At 46.7% G+C, this 17,819-nt stretch overlaps 1 protein-coding gene across 1 annotated transcript in view; it reads right to left on the reverse strand.

Annotated features, from left to right (window-relative positions):
* The window catches only part of ELOVL4 (ELOVL fatty acid elongase 4), a 57,817-nt gene extending 40,807 nt beyond the window's left edge, over positions 1-17,010 (reverse strand). Inside the window, exon 1 of the mRNA XM_082249921.1 lies at positions 16,822-17,010. Coding sequence (XP_082106047.1) covers positions 16,822-16,891 — 70 coding nt within the window. The 5' untranslated portion in view covers positions 16,892-17,010. The remainder of the gene's footprint in view (positions 1-16,821) is intronic.
* Between the last annotated feature and the right edge of the window lie 809 nt (positions 17,011-17,819).

Raw genomic sequence — 17,819 nt, forward strand, 5'->3', positions numbered from 1 at the left:
CCACAGGCTGATCACCTCCATGCCATGCTGCATTTGATGCAGCAATTCATGCAAAAGGTTCCCTGACTATACTATACTGTACATATTCATTTTCCTTGTTTTCCATCTCTATTTATCAGTCCCACTTTAAGTAAGAGCAGAGCGGGAAGCTGAATGAGGACACGGTAGAGAGCCACAGCATCGCTGATATGATAACAGGAGCTTCCGGAGTTAACTTTCCAGGTGGTGGTCCTAGCAACCAATCACCAGCTTGTTAATATGAAAAATTAACTCCAGAAGCCCCCACTGTCTTATCAGTGCTGCTGTGTCTCTCCCATGTTCTCATTCAGCTTCCTGCTCCGTGCTCTGTCTCCCTCTATGCATGGGGCAAAGTAGGAAAGGGCAGAGCTGCAGGGGGGGGCTGTGTAATATGCAGGGGTTGTGTGTAATTGGGGGGCATTTTTATATGCAGGGGGGCTGGGTAGGGGGATGGGACTGTGTGATGTGTGGAGGGGCTGTGTAATATGCAGGGTGGGGGGGGGGGGGGTTGTGTAATGTAAAGGTGGCCGGAGGTACGTGGGCTGTGTAATGTAAAGGGGTCCAAAGGAGACATCCCGGAGTTGCATGAGAGCAATGGAGCGGATGAGTATAATTTTAACAAACTGATCGCTGCAGGGAAGGGGGGGTGGGGTGGGTGGGAGACCCTGCAGCGATGGCAGAGCTTTGAGGGAGTGAACCTGCATGCTCCCTCACGGTGAACTGGCTTTGTATTAGTGAAGCACCCTAAAAGTGAGTTAAACCTGTACTGTTATTATTACTATGTTTGGATTATTATTCTCTTCATTTATTAGCAAGTGAATGTGGCCCTCCATGCATTCACATACACTGAATCCGGCCCTTAAGTGAAAAAAAGGTTGCTGACCCCTGTTTTAGAGCATCAACTGAAGCTGACCAAACACTAGTAGTTAACTTTTGGAATGTTCATTCAATTTTCTATTCGCTACTGGGGTCATATCGATTTTCGTATTCGAATAAAGTGACAAGAAAATTCGAAGGAGCAGGATGAAATCTTTTTCCCAAATGTAGGTGGCTCAAAAGTTTTTTTTTTTTTTAACCTTAATGCATTCTAAACATTTACCTGGCTCCTGCACCGATCCTGTACTGTCCTCGCCTGTAGCAACGTTCTCCTCTCTTCCCCTTCTCACAAGAGCCTCTGAGAATAGCTGGAGCCATAGGCTCCCACTGCTATCAGTCAAATCCTGGGACAAGGAAGCAGGGGAAGGGGCCCTAGCCATGCTGTGTGCGTCTATGGATGCACACAGCCCAGCTCAAGCGTGAGCCCACATGTGTGCCACTATGTGAAGTGGCTTCCTTTGCTGGCACATGGAAAAGAGACAGAGCTGAGAGCGCCGGTCGGGGACCCCAGAAGAGGAGATTCGGGGGCCGCTCTGTGCAATATCCTTGCACAGAGCAGGTAACTATAATTTCTTTTTTATTTTAGCAAAAAAAAATAAAAATAAAAATTTAATAAAGCAACACAGAAGACTTATCAGGATCCAGCCTTTATTTTTCCACCATGTCCACTCTATCTGTGATTTCATATTGGTTGGGGTAAAAAGGTATTTGTGCTGTACAGTTCGATTAGTGGTGGTTAGAAGGGCTACATAGTGTCAGGTTTAAAAGTTGTAATCTAATGCCCCATACACACGTGCAGATTATCTGCAGACTTTTGTCTGCAGACTTACCAAAACCATATAATATGAGGTCAAACCTAAACACTTTCAATTTGTATGCAATCCGGCAGGCCCTTGCACTACATAGAAAAGGTAAGTCTGCAGACAAAAGTCTGCAGATAATCTGCACGTGTGTACGGGGCATTACTGATGCATAAAGTAAGATATTTACTTTTACAAAAGCAGCGAGGATATGACTTGCACTTCAGTTGTCTAATGTCTTTTCAGGTAATATACTGCGAGTGTATAGGAATGTCTTTTATGAGTGGTTCATAAAAAAAAAAAAAAAAAAGCATTTTATTTATTTTTTTTTCTAAACTCCCAGTGCACGGAGCTCTTCCTTGCACACTGGAAAGGATGGAATTGTAAATTAAATATTTAATACCTTCCTAGAGTAGGGCTCCTAGTATTGACTCTGCTCAATGCCTTGTGAAAAGTGAAGGTATCAAGTAACATACATATTTATTTACAGCTTTAACTTGACTAAAAATGACACTACTCAGCCTTTCTAGCATGCGCGAACTAATCTAAAAAACCCTTAGGCCCCTTTCACACTAGTGCGACTTGTCCCGCGATTTTGGACCGCAAAATCGGATGACAAGTCGTTTTCCATTATTTTCAATGAGCCACATTCATATCAATGCGTTTTGAAGTCGCACCGACTTCAAAGTAGTTCCTGCACTACTTTGCCACGATTTGATTGCGTTTTGAGCCATAGCCATTGGTTTCAAAATCGCGTCAAAATCGCGGCAAAGTCGCGTCAAATCGTGCAGCAAAATCACAGTAAAATCGCGTCGCATAAGTGTGAAAGGGGCCTAATAGACAAGACTAAGACCCTATTGGATGTTTGGAATACTTCCCTAGACATGCCTATGGGGACCCACGGTGCAGGCTGGGAGTAAAGAGAATTTTAGGATGAGGAGAAGCAGCAGGCCAAGGCTTTCACACTAAAGTAAGCAGGCAGGGTTTTAGTGTATGTTGTAGTGTAGATAAGTTTAGGGAGGGTGGAGTAGTGTAGTTCTTATCAAGGATTAACTTGAATATAAAATGGGTTTAATAAGCAATACCTAGCCTGTATAAAACAATACGAAGGGTTAAAGTGGATGTAAACCCTCTCCTATAACCAGTGAAATAAATAGCTGCAGATGATGCACAGAGATGAAACATTTCCCTACATAGGTTTTATATGTATATCTGCTGTCTCTCCCTTTCTACATTCTTTAGAAAGTGCAAATCCTGTTAGAAATCGTGTTTCCTCTTTCAGCAGTGGGTATAGAGTCTGGGCTTACACGGTGTGTGAGCTGATTGGAGGAAAAGCACACACTCCCCCTTCACATAGGCAGAGGAATGAAGAAACATGCAGAGCTGTACTGTGAAATGACCAGCTCTCTGCTTATCGAAGTTCCCTCCCTGACACAAATTTCCAGCTGCTTTTATCTTGTGTGTCGGAGAGCTTGTCAGCAGTTACTCTGCTGATAACAGAGGAACGGAGCAGCAGAAAGACATGTCACTCAGAGCTTTGGAGAGAGATAAATAAACACTACAGATATATGTGCCTAGGTCAGATTTCATGAATAAAAAGCAAAAGGGAATCCGCGCTTAGGAAAGAGAAAAAGAGGTGGTAGGGGAAAACACAAAGGTAAATGAGATCTGATTGGCTGCAGCCCACTTCGGAATATAACCTGCAAGGGATTATACAATGTATGTTAAAGAAAAAGGAAGTGCTTGGCGCTGCCAATACGTATCTGAAGTGAAGTAGGTGCTTGTATCAATACTGGGGGATACTATGTATGAATGTCACAAAAGTGAATTACAATAGATAGGAAAAACAGGAAATACAAAGCATTAAATGAGCGTAAAATCTATACGATGGTGTAGATATAAATATAAAACAAAAAAAAATTGCACAATAATTTATTCGGTTCATTTCATATTATATTGCACACCTATACACTTAAAAGCTTGTTGGCACAAGTATTTTTTCCTTTTTATTTAGTGGTGCTTACCACCTGTGTTACACTATTATTAACGTCACTTTTTAACCCTCACCTGAAGAGCACTAGTTGTATTTATATATATTTTAAAAGGGGTTTTATGTTTTATATTTATATCTACACCATCGTATAGATTTTACACTCATTTAATGTTGTCCTTTATAGGAAAGGTTTTTATACCATACGATTGAATTTACCTTCTTTTAACATCTGTTAATCAGTTCACCACGTATTTATTCATATATTTATTGCTTTGTATTTCCTGTTTTTCCTATCTATTGTAATTCACTTTTGTGACATTCGTACATAGTATCCCCCAGTATTGATACAAGCACCTACTTCACTTCAGATACGTATTGGCAGCGCCAAGCACTTCCATTTTCTTTCACACAGATTTCATGAATGATTCTTGATTAATGCTCTCCTTGCCCGGCCTGTTTTCAGTTGTGCCATACTCTTTCCATTTTCAGATGATAAATTGAGATGTTCAAAGCTTAAAATATTTTTTTTCATAACCTTACCCTGCTTTAAACTTCTCCACAACTTTATCCCTGACCTGTCTGGTATGTTCCTTGGCCTTCATGATGCTGTTTGTTCATTAAGGTTCTCTAACAAACCTTGGAGGTCTTCAAAGAACAGCTGTATTTATACTGAGATCAAATTACACACAAGTGGACTCTATTTACTAATTAGGTGACTCCTGAAGGCAATTGGTTCCACTAGATTCTGGTTATGGGTATCAGAGTTAGGCTGCATTCACACTTGAGCGTAGCGTTTTTTACCGCGATTTTTACCGTGATTTTTACCGCGATTTTACCACGATTTTTTCAGGCGTTTTTTCTATCAAAAACGCTGGTAATCAGCCCAAAAAGAAGCTCATGTACTTTTTTCAGCTACAGGCGTTTTGCAAAACGCTCAGATGTGAACAGGGGCCATTTAAATGAATGGGGTTTTACTTGTTGGGCGTTTTGGAAGCGTTTCTTTTGAGCGTTTTTGGAGCTGAAAACGCCCAGGTGTGAATGGAGCCTAAAGGGGGCTAAATACAAATGCAAGCCACATTTTTCAGATATTTGTCAAAAAATTTAAAAATGTTTCATTATCCTTTCACTTCACAATTATGTGCCATTTTGTTTTGGTCGATCACATAAAATCCCAATAAAATTGAATTATGCTTTTGGTTGTAAAATGACAAAAAGTGGGAAATTTCAAGGGGTATGAATCATTTTTCAATGCACTGTATATAACATAAGATGACCCTCAGCAACCAAAGTCCACTTCTTCAATGACGCCACTAGAACATTATACTCCCTCCAAAGTCACAGAAAGAATGCCAATAGTAACATAACATTTAATCGCAATATTTACAAAAATACCCAAGAGCAAATAAAATTTCAGTGAAGCCAAGCTTATTATTTCCCCTTAGGATCACCATCCAGATGCTGAATGATCAGCAGAGAAAACTAGCAATGAAGTCACCGTTGCTATGCAACAGAAGCCTCAGTACAGCCAAGATATCGCCCCAGCTGTGGATCTGCCAGACTGAATTGCCTTGAGGGAGAGGACCCTGTGAGGCTCAGGAATGTTGGCACTTTGACCTATGTAATGTTCTGGGTCTACAAAACATTTTTGAAAACAGATTTTCTGGGTGCAGGAGATTTTCTACATTTTACTCTTTATAGCACACACATAAAACTGGTGCTTTTTTGAAAATATGCATCCTTTTGTACACACATTGGCCAGTTAAATATTTAAATTAAACATGGCCTCTGACATTTTATAGATAGCTTATTTGCTTAGACTTTACGAGCCTACGAGCCAGCTAAAAAAGTTTTTTTTAAATCAGCTGCCAAGCACCCAGAATTGCATGTCCGGGGCATTAGGCAATAAGAATTGCTCACGCCTGGTACCAAACGAAAAGACTGAAAGTAAAAAAACAAAACAAAAAACGAAACAACTTTTTTTTGTTTGTTATAAGATTTTGCAAATAAGTAATTTTTCTCCTTCACTGATGTGCACTGATGGGCACTGCTAGACTGCACTAATGGTCACTGATGAGACGGCACTGATGGGCGCTGATGAAGTGGCACTGATGGGGCGGCCCTGATGAGGCTGTGCAGATAAGCACTATTCGGCTGCACTGATGAGGCGGCACTGGTAGGTAGCACTGAGCGGCGGTAAGGAAAGGACGACGCATCAAGCCTGCAACATCAACCCCAACTGTCAAACTGAGTAGGAGATGTTGGAGGTGGACGGGCAGTGAGAGCAAGCCCTGCTCATCACAGCACCGCCCACCACAGGAGGGCGTATCCCGCTCCAGCAAGCCGCAAAGTCGCAGCCTAAATTATTGGCCAGCCCGACCTTAGTCCGCATACCCAGACCGCTGTTGCGGTGTAGCCCAGGCACCAGGAAGCAATTTCCAGTCGCCATTGTGACCTTGCCCCTGGGTTTTGTAGAGCCCTGGCTTATATAACCTGGACCATAGCTGATAACTACTGCAAAGCTTCTTCCTTTGTCACTATCTTATTTTTTACAGTGAGGACAGGGTTAAACTGAATTCTCACTAATGCAGAAGTGCCACAGCCCACTTTGCAATGCTCGTGTCTGGAGTGTCTCCAGTGCAAGGGCAATCATCTTGGCAGGGTCTGATTCGATCCTAGAGCATGGGGATTGCCTGATACAACAAAGCAATAAGAAGGGGATCCGCAAGTTGCTAAGGAAAAATATGAGGACTGTGTTTTGAAGCAAGCAGATGTGTGGGGAAAAGAATGAGCCGTTCCTGGCGGCTGTGCAGAACCCTGCCATAGCTGACCACAATTCAGGAGAAGAAAAAGAGACTACTCTCCTTGCCTCAGAGATCGGAACTCTCTCCCTGGGGAGGTGTGATTTCAATGCAAGGTGAGATCAGACTGTACACACCTCAGACTGATCACTTACTATCAGTTGTAAGGAAGAGAGGGGCTGTCTAAGCAGGACTGAAAGAGACATCACAAAATCTCCTGTCCCTGTCTGAGGCCTTAAATTGAAGCAATTCACATGTCAGGAGACCCACAAAAGGGGGCCCTGGGCAGGACCGGGGCTACAACTAGGCGAACTAGGCAGCCATCTAGGGCGCACTGCCGCCTAGGGCGCAGCCAGGACCGCCGGTTTCCTTAGTTCTGCATGCATAGTTACCTACATTTATAAAAGATTTCCAGGGACATTTTTTTTTTTTTAACTGTGCATGCCGCAAGCCATAGAGCCCTGGTCCCCAACCCTGGTCCTCAGGGCCCACTAACAGGCCAGGTTTGCAAGATAACTGAAATACATCCCAGGTGATATCATTTGCTGCTCAGTGATTGCATTACTCTAGTCTGCATCTCCCCAAGGTAATACTTCAAATCTGGCCTGTTAGTGGGCCCTGAGGACCGGGGTTGAGGACCACTGCCATAGAGGACAGAGATGTTACTGGAGCAGGGCATTATTCGTGGATGGTGAGGGTAAAGAGGAGGACAGAGCAGTGAAAAGGGAGACTGGGCAGTGAAGAGGCGGACAAAGCATCGAATGGTGGGATGGGGTAGTGAAGAGAGTGACAGGACAGTGAACAGGGCTATGAAGAGGAGGATGGGGCAGTGAACAGATGGGAAGAGGCGAAAGAGTGGGGAAACGTGAGATAAAAATGTGAGCAAAGAGGGGGTAGGGGGTGAAAGGGGCCCATTTGATTCTAGGTCAGTTGTCTCCAAATGCAGTCTGGGGCCAGATGGGGCCCTTTGCTTGTTTTATATTCTGGCCCTTGGGGCATTATTTCCATCCACTGATACCAACAATGGGGCACAATTCCCCCCACTGACACCAATGATGGGGCACAATTCCTCCCAATGTCACTAAAGATGGGGCACAATTCCTCCCACTGACACCAACGACGGGGCATTGTTTATTCCCAAGGATGTGCAGACCTTTATTTACTCCCAATATCCACAGTCCAGCCCTCATTAAGTCTAAAGGACGGTAAACTGGCCCTCTCATTAGAAAGTTTGGAGATCCCAGTCCTAGGTGGACCGCTGGCAGCTAAATGTTATGTGCTCAGTGTTATGCTCTATTGGTACGGTGTTTCGCCACAGGGTGAATGCCAATGTCAGGAATCTACGGATTCCTGCTGCTGGGGTTTAACAGCTGTGAACGACCCAGCCTGGTTCAGATAGAAAGCTGTCAGAACATGCAGTGCATTGCGGTTTGTTTTATATCGGGCTGTGTAGACGCAGACCAGTCAGGATGCCCATGCGGACTCACGTCCACACCCTACAATGGGCACATGAGTAACAGAACTGGACCACAAAGCAATGGAAGAAGGTGGCCTGGTCTAATGAATTCAAGAATGGTTTGAGGAGCAAAACAATGAGTTTGAGGCGTTGACTTAGCCTCCAAATTCTCCAGATCTCAATCCAATCGAGCATCTGTGGGATGTGCTGGAAAAACAGGTCTAATGCATAGAGGCCCCAACTTGCAATTTACAGAACTTAAAGTGGTTCTAAAGGCTGAAAAGGGGCACAGCATGGCTTGAACAAAATTTCAGGTAGACTTTAATTTACAGATCTATACACCAATCAGCCTTAACATTATGACTACCCACTGCAACTATTCAAGCTATAAACTCCACTAATTCTCTGAAGGCACCAAGCCTATGCATGAAGGTTAAAAACCTGCAGTATGCAGCTCCCCCTAATTCTTACCAATTGTGATCCAGCGATGTGCACAAGAGCAGCTGCTCTCCTGGGTCTCTCCCTCCTCATTGGCTGAGAGACAGCAGCGGGAGCCAATTAATCACAGCCAGTAAAGAGGGAGCAGGGGGCGGGGCAGAGCCCCATTCTGTGTGTCTTTGGGCTTGTTTACAGTTGCTTCAACTTTAACATACAATAAAGCACCTACTGCTTCAACATGCTTTTATGATGTGTTTTTGAATCTTTAATGAAACTTGCAAATGCCCTGTATGTGTGTTGATTTTCTATTCATTTTAAAGGGGCCCAGCAGAACCCCAGCTCATTAGCACCCCTTTCCAGTAGATTCCCAGCTTATTAGTATCCCCGTTCAAAAGATCTCCAGCTTATTACTACCCTCTTTCAGCAGATCCCGTGATCAGTAGTACCCCCAGCTCTGCTGATGCCCTTATCAGTAGTACACCCAGCTTTGCTAAACCTCAGCCCAGTAGTAACCGCCAGTTCTACTGATCCCCCACTCAGTAATAAGCCCTCGCTCAGCTGATCCCCCATTCAGTAGTAACCCCCGCTCAGCTGATCCCCCATTCAGTAGTAACCCCCGCTCAGCTGATCCCCCATTCAGTAGTAACCCCCGCTCAGCTGATCCCCCACTCAGTAGTAATCCCCGCTCAGCTGATCCCCCACTCAGTAGTAATCCCCCACGCAGCTGACCCCCACTCAGTACTGACCCCCACTCAGTAGTAACCCCCCACTCAGTAGTAACCCCCCACTCAGTAGTAACCCCCAGCTCTGCTGATGCCCTTATCAGTAGTACACCCAGCTTTGCTAAACCTCAGCCCAGTAGTAACCGCCAGTTCTACTGATCCCCCACTCAGTAATAACCCCTCGCTCAGCTGATCCCCCATTCAGTAGTAACCCCCGCTCAGCTGATCCCCCATTCAGTAGTAACCCCCGCTCAGCTGATCCCCCATTCAGTAGTAACCCCCGCTCAGCTGATCCCCCACTCAGTAGTAATCCCCGCTCAGCTGATCCCCCACTCAGTAGTAATCTCCCACGCAGCTGACCCCCACTCAGTACTGACCCCCACTCAGTACTAACCCCCCACTCAGTACTAACCCCCAGCTCTGCTGGTCCTCTGGTTTTTTGTTCCTCCTCTCTCTCCGTTCCCCGCTCACCTCCCACTATATTTCCCCCCTTGTGTGACAGCTGCTAGTTTCTCCTGCTCCGTTTCCCCAGCTCTGTTAATCCTCTGTCAGTCCTCACTCTTCATTCCTGTTCTTTCCACTATAACGTTCCCATGTTGCACACCACGTGTACCATCTTCTAGTAGTTGATCCGCTCCAGCCGGACCCCCTCACATTCCTGCTGCTCCATGCTGCACACCAAATGTGATGCCTTCACCAGACACTTCCAGAATATATACACATGACCTGGAAGTGACTGCTGATTCAGTATTTCCGGTTCGCTTGCTGGTGGTGTCCCAGTGCATCCTGGGAAATATACCTGCAATAGATACAAAACAAAGCAAAGCAAAGCTAAAGCTGAAAAAAAGCCACTCAAAAGCTTCAGGTGCAGTATGCAAACCTTGTCATAGACTTCTTTGGAGGCTTTGGAGACACTTTGAAGCACCAAGAAAGTGACACAATGTGTGGACAGGACTGTAAGGTAACCTTTTTTTTTTTTAGTTACAGGTGCTTTAGGCCACTTTCACACGAGCGCCCCTGTGAAGTGGGATACGCTTGCTCAGTGGGGGATCTCTCCGCTGAGCAGACGGATGACAGGTCCATGTACACTCTGCATGGACACAGCCCACTCTCGTCTATAGGGCAATTGGATGGAAACAGGCTGCCTTCCCCTTTGCATTTGATCCTATCCACCAGACGGATGGGCAATAGGTCACCAATATGTCTGTTTTTGGTGGACAGGATCGGGTGGTGCACGTGTCCACTGACATCCGCCACTCCATAGAAGAAACTGGAGGGTCCGATCAGGTCCGCCTGGATAGGATTGGATCGCCCATGTGAAAGAGACCATAACCACTTCTGGACCGGAAGGATCTGCCCCCTTAACCACTTCTGGACCGGAAGATTTGCCCCCTTAATGACCAGGCCATATTTTGCGATTCGGCACTGCATTATTTTAACAGACAATTGTGCGGTCGTGCGACGCTGTACCCAAATAAGATTGATGTCCTTTTTTTCCCCACAAATAGAGCTTTCTTTTGGTGGTTTTTGATCACCTGTGCGATTTTTCACATTCTCAAAAAAAAAAAAAATTAAAAATCAAAATTTTTTAAACCTTTGTGGCCAATTTGTTTTCTGCTACATATTTTTGGTAAAAAAGAAAAAAAAAAAATTTTGATTGGTTTGCACAAAAGTTATCGTGTCTACCAACTACAGGAAAGATTTGTCATTTTTATTGTTTTTTTTTTTTTTTTTTTACTAGTAATGGCAGCGATCTGCGATTTTTAGCGGGACTGCGACATTACGGCGGACAGATCGGACCCCTAACTGACATTTTTTATACTTTTGGGGGGACCAGTGACATTACCACAGTAATCAGTGCTAAAAATATGCACTGTTACTGTAATAATGACACTGGCAGGGAAGGGGTTAACATTGTGGGTGATGAAGGGGTTAAATGTGAGCCTAGGGGAGTGATAACTGTGGGGGGGGCGTGGCTTCTGAAATGACCATAGAGACCTGTGATCCTATATAGAAGGATCACAGGGGCTCTGTGATAATTCCAGGAAGAAGAACGGTCAGCTGTGTTTACAACAGCTGACCGTTCTTCTCTCTCAGCGGGGAACGATCGCGGGTGTCAGGCGGCAATTGGAGCCGCCTGCCCGCTGCATCGGCTTCCCCGCTGCCGCGTGGGGGCGGGACCACAGTGGGGATCAAAGGGTTAAATGTGAGCCTAGGGATTGTTTTCTAACTGTATGGGGGAGGGACTTGTGCAATGACCACAGAGACCTGTGATCCTAAATAGGAGGAACACAGGCACTCTGTGATAATTTCAGAGAGAACAACGGTCTGCTGTGTTTACAACAGCTGACCATCCATTTCTCTCAGCGGGGAGGGATCGCGGCCGCCAGACCCATGGATTGACATCCCCACTGCCTAGTGGCCCCCCCCCCCCCAGCACTGCTCCCGCGAACCGATGTACCCATAGGTCGATTTGCTCAGCCGAGTCAGCCTGCCGCAGTACATCTGCGGCAAGCGTTCGGCAAATAGTTAATTGGCATTCAGAGCGCTTTAAAAAAAAAAAATGTGTCCGATGTCACATTTTGAAGCAAGCGTAAACAAGCCCTTATGGACACAGAGAGGGGCTTGCGAGCAAGCACACAAAAGGGTCCCCATAGCAGGTGGCTTGCTATGGGAGCAGTTGAAGAGGAGGAACCAGTAGCGCTAGTAGGGGATTGCAGAAGGGGAGGATTGGGGCTGCTCTGTGCAAAACCATTGCACAGAGCAGGTAACCATAACATGTTTGTTTTTAAAAAAAAAAAATACCTTCAATATAAATTTAAAGTAGGGGTCTCCAAACTTTCTAAACCAAGGGCCAGTTTACTGTCCTTTAGACTTTAGGGGGGGCTGGACTGTCAGTGGGGGTGGAAAATGCCCCAGCATTAGTCGGAGCAAACAATGGCTTGGTGGTCAGTGGGAGTAAAAACTTGACATTTTAAAAAAAAGACATGGTCAGTAGGGGGAGGAATAGTGCCCTATCCCTAGTAATAGTGGGACGAATAGTGTTTCATCATTTATATCAGTGGAAAGAACAATGCCCTATCATTGGTGTCAGTGGGAGGAATAGTGCCCCCATTGTTGGTGTCAGTGTTAGGAACAGTGTCCCACCACTGGTGTCAGTGGGAGGAATAGTGCCCCATTGTTGGTGTCAGTGGGAGGAATGGTGCCCCATTGTTGGTGTCAGTGGGAGGAATGGTGCCCCATTGTTGGTGTCAGTGGGAGGAATGGTGCCCCATTGTTGGTGTCAGTGGGAGGAATGGTGCCCCATTGTTGGTGTCAGTGGGAGGAATGGTGCCCCATTGTTGGTGTCAGTGGGAGGAATGGTGCCCCATTGTTGGTGTCAGTGGGAGGAATGGTGCCCCATTGTTGGTGTCAGTGGGAGGAATGGTGCCCCATTGTTGGCGTCAGTGGGAGGAATGGTGCCCCATTGTTGGCGTCAGTGGGAGGAATGGTGCCCCATTGTTGGCGTCAGTGGGAGGAATGGTGCCTCATTGTTGGCGTCAGTGGGAGGAATGGTGCCTCATTGTTGGCGTCAGTGGAAGGAATAGTGCCCCATTGTTGGCGTCAGTGGAAGGAATAGTGCCCCATTGTTGGCGTCAGTGGAAGGAATAGTGCCTCATTGTTGGTGTCAGTGGAAGGACTAGTGCCCCATTGTTGGTGTCAGTGGAAGGAATAGTGCCCCATTGTTGGTGTCAGTGGAAGGAATAGTGCCTCATTGTTGGTGTCAGTGGAAGGAATAGTGCCTCATTGTTGGTGTCAATGGAAGGAATAGTGCTTTATTGTTGGTGTCAGTGGAACGAATAGTGCCCTATTGTTGGTGTCAGTGGAACGAATAGTGCCCTATTGTTGGTGTCAGTGGAAGGAATAGTGCCTCATTGTTGGTGTCAGTGGAAGGAATAGTGCCCTATTGTTGGTGTCAGTGGAAGGAATAGTGAATGCCTCATTGTTGGTGTCAGTGGACGGAATAGTGAATGCCTCATTGTTGGTGTCAGTGGACGGAATAGTGAATGCCTCATTGTTGGTGTCAGTGGACGGAATAGTGCCTCATTGTTGGTGTCAGTGGAAGGAATAGTGCCTCATTGTTGGTGTCAGTGGAAGGAATAGTGCCCTATTGTTGGTGTCAGTGGAAGGAATAGTGCCCTATTGTTGGTGTCAGTGGAAGGAATAGTGCCCTATTGTTGGTGTCAGTGGAAGGAATAGTGCCCTATTGTTGGTGTCAGTGGAAGGAATAGTGCCCTATTGTTGGTGTAAGTGGAAGTAATAGTGCCCTATTGTTGGTGTCAGTGGAAGGAATAGTGCCCTATTGTTGGTGTCAGTGGAAGGAATAGTGCCCTATTGTTGGTGTCAGTGGAAGGAATAGTGCCCTATTGTTGGTGTCAGTGGAAGGAATAGTGCCCTATTGTTGGTGACAGTGAAAGGAATAGTGAATGCCTCATTGTTGGTGTCAGTCTAAGGAATAGTGCCCTATTGTTGGTGTCAGTGGAAGGAATGGTGCCCCATCGCTGGTGTCAGTGGGAGGAATAGTGCCCCAAGTGCCAGATAAAGGCAAGCAAAATGTCAGTTTGGAGACCACTGCTTTAGGCCTGGTTCACACCTATGCAGGTTTGCAATTGATGCATATTCCAGGTGCATTTTGAGTTTTTCAATACGTTTTTGACCCATTGAAGTCTATGGTACCAAAAAAAAACACATCCTGCTGGTCCCTGGCCCTTTCCATAAAATGCACAGATGTGGACATGACCCATAGGAAACCATGTTAAATGGACTGTAGTGTGTTTCTGCAAAACTGAAAATGCACTAAAAAATGCATAGGTGTGAACCAGGCCCTAAAGGATCTTCTACGGACGGCTTGGTGCCTTCACAGGTCTAGTGGAGTCCATATCTTGACCAGTTACACTGGGTGGTCATAAGGCTGATTGCTGTATAAATCTGCAAAGTGCTGTGCCCCCACTTGAAGGCTCCCTGGGACAGAATGACCACAATTCCAGCAGGAATGCTGCACGAAGGCCTACCATGAAGAAACAAATGTTCTGCAGCTTTTAGAGGTGGCATGTCTAGAATTTTACATGCATACTATTTAATGCAAAAGGATGTATTTCTGACATCTGATACCACCTTCATCTAAAACAAAAGAAAAAACACCCCTCTGGAGCCGAGGATGATGACAAAGGAGTTGTGAAGTGAACGGGCAGATCAGGTATCACAGCACAATGATGAGCAGTAACATACACAAAGGTGACCTGCACAGAAGTCCTGTATAAGGGATGGGCACAAGGCAGAGAAGATCGGAGGGAGGGATGAAGAGGGGCGGAAGGGAAGGATGAAGAGGGACGGAAGGGAAGGATGAAGAGGGACGGAAGGGAAGGATGAAGAGGGACGGAAGGGAAGGATGAAGAGGGACGGAAGGGAAGGATGAAGAGGGACGGAAGGGAAGGATGAAGAGGGACGGAAGGGAAGGATGAAGAGGGACGGAAGGGAAGGAAGAAGAGGGACGGAAGGGAAGGAAGAAGAGGGACGGAAGGGAAGGAAGAAGAGGGACGGAAGGGAAGGAAGAAGAGGGACGGAAGGGAAGGAAGAAGAGGGACGGAAGGGAAGGAAGAAGATGGACGGAAGGGAAGGAAGAAGATGGACGGAAGGGAAGGAAGAAGAGGGACGGAAGGGAAGGAAGAAGAGGGACGGAAGAGAAGGAAGAAGAGGGACGGAAGAGAAGGAAGAAGAGGGACGGAAGAGAAGGATGAAGAGGGACGGAAGAGAAGGAAGAAGAGGGACGGAAGAGAAGGAAGAAGAGGGACGGAAGAGAAGGAAGAAGAGGGACGGAAGAGAAGGATGAAGAGGGACGGAAGAGAAGGATGAAGAGGGACGGAAGAGAAGGATGAAGAGGGACGGAAGAGAAGGATGAAGAGGGACGGAAGAGAAGGAAGAAGAGGGACGGAAGAGAAGGAAGAAGAGGGACGGAAGAGAAGGAAGAAGAGGGACGGAAGGGAAGGAAGAAGAGGGACGGAAGGGAAGGAAGAAGAGGGACGGAAGGGAAGGAAGAAGAGGGACGGAAGGGAAGGAAGAAGAGGGACGGAAGGGAAGGAAGAAGAGGGACGGAAGGGAAGGAAGAAGAGGGACGGAAGGGAAGGAAGAAGAGGGACGGAAGGGAAGGAAGAAGAGGGACGGAAGGGAAGGAAGAAGAGGGACGGAAGGGAAGGAAGAAGAGGGACGGAAGGGAAGGAAGAAGAGGGACGGAAGGGAAGTGAAGGAAGAAGAGGGACGGAAGAGAAGTGAAGGAAGAAGAGGGACGGAAGAGAAGGATGAAGAGGGACGGAAGAGAAGGAAGAAGAGGGACGGAAGAGAAGGAAGAAGAGGGACGGAAGAGAAGGAAGAAGAGGGACGGAAGAGAAGGAAGAAGAGGGACGGAAGAGAAGGATGAAGAGGGACGGAAGAGAAGGATGAAGAGGGACGGAAGAGAAGGATGAAGAGGGACGGAAGAGAAGGATGAAGAGGGACGGAAGAGAAGGATGAAGAGGGACGGAAGAGAAGGATGAAGAGGGACGGAAGAGGGACGGAAGAGAAGGATGAAGAGGGACGGAAGAGAAGGATGAAGAGGGACGGAAGAGAAGGAAGAAGAGGGACGGAAGAGAAGGAAGAAGAGGGACGGAAGGGAAGGAAGAAGAGGGACGGAAGGGAAGGAAGAAGAGGGACGGAAGGGAAGGAAGAAGAGGGACGGAAGGGAAGGAAGAAGAGGGACGGAAGGGAAGGAAGAAGAGGGACGGAAGGGAAGGAAGAAGAGGGACGGAAGGGAAGGAAGAAGAGGGACGGAAGGGAAGGAAGAAGAGGGACGGAAGGGAAGGAAGAAGAGGGACGGAAGGGAAGGAAGAAGAGGGACGGAAGGGAAGGAAGAAGAGGGACGGAAGGGAAGGAAGAAGAGGGACGGAAGAGAAGGAAGAAGAGGGACGGAAGAGAAAGAAGAAGAGGGACGGAAGAGAAGGAAGAAGAGGGACGGAAGAGAAGGAAGAAGAGGGACGGAAGAGAAGGAAGAAGAGGGACGGAAGAGAAAGAAGAAGAGGGACGGAAGAGAAAGAAGAAGAGGGACGGAAGGAAGAACTAAGAGGGATCGGAGGCAAGGATGAAGAGGGACGGAAGGGAAGGATGAAGAGGGAATGAAGGGAAGGATGAAGAGGGAATGAAGGGAAGGATGAAGAGGGAATTAAGGGAAAGATGAAGAGGGAATTAAGGGAAAGATGAAGAGGGTATTAAGGGAAAGATGAAGAGGGATCGGAGGATAGAACGAAGAGGGATCGGAGGCAAGGACGAAGAGGGATCGGAGGCAAGGACGAAGAGGGATCGAAGGGAAGGATAAAGAGGGATCGAAGGGAAGGATAAAGAGGGATCGAAGGGAAGGATAAAGAGGGATCGGAAGACAAGGAAGGAGAGTGATCGGAGGGAAGAATGAAGAGGGATCGGAGGCAAGGATGGAGAGTGATCGGAGGGAAGAATGAAGAGGGATCAGAAGGCAAGGGTGGAGAGTGATCGGAGGGAAGAATGAAGGATCAGAAGGCAAGGGTGGAGAGTGATCGGAGGGAAGAATGAAGAGGGATCAGAAGGCAAGGGTGGAGAGTGATCGGAGGGAAGAATGAAGAGGGATCGGGGGCAAGGATGAAGAGATGAACTGTCAGGCCCCCATACACATTCTTACCTGCGATGTTCAGGCTCCAAGTATACAGACGCAGCGTGTCATTAATGAGCTCAGACACGGTGCTCAGCATCCTGCCTCCTCAGTCCAGCAGCAAGCGACCAGCTACTAATCCGATTTATAACACGAGGTCAGATCGTGGCATGGCGTGACTGGGCAGCCGGGTGACAAAAAAGAAAATCGAGGATGATGGCGGAGAACAACTGCACCACCTCTCTTCCAAATGACAGCTCGGCGCGCGCACGTGACGCGGTTACCCGGGTTACAGCCGCATTCGAAGCTCAACCTCCCAGTCTCTAGAGCAGCCAATGGTTCGTGTGTGGGTGTGTCTGGTATGGTAATGAAGGGGCGGTGGGCTGACCGTGGAGGGGGTGGGCTGTGATGTTTGGTGCAGTGCTCAGAAGACAATACTTCCAATAGGAAGAAAGGAGGACATTGTTCATCAAGCTCAGCCAGGCTGCCTTCATTTCACTCAGCTGGAAAGAAGTCACTTCCAGAAGCTTTTACTCTCTTCATGACCACAGCATCATTGCTATTCAGCGCTGTGCTAATTTACCTAGAAATTGTGTGCTCCTCAGTGCTGCAACCTACCTGATTGAAATTTACTGACACGACACCTAAAATTTACTGACAAAGCCAAGTTTTTAAGTAACATTTGAAAAACTTACAAAATAACAGTTTGAAAGTGCAAATGTCCGTGTTTAGGCTGCAAGCAAGTAAAATATACAATTAGCAATGTGATTTAGGGAAGATATTAGGGCAAAAACATATCCTATTTTATTTTGGATATAGTAAGAAAGTAGCCTTAAGGTCCCTTTCTCATTTGTGCGACCTAAAAGTCACACGATTTTGACTGGACTTGAAGCAATGCCTGTGTAATCTTGAGGGCTATGGACCTCAAAACGCATGAAAGTCAGACCAAAGTAGTGCAGGGACTACTTTGAAGTCGCACAGATATGAACGGTATTCATTGGAAATCGTGGAGTACGACTTGTCATGCA

Source organism: Pelophylax lessonae (genome assembly GCF_965119305.1).
Source record: "Pelophylax lessonae genome assembly, chromosome: 3".
NCBI classification, from domain to species: Eukaryota; Metazoa; Chordata; class Amphibia; order Anura; family Ranidae; genus Pelophylax; species Pelophylax lessonae.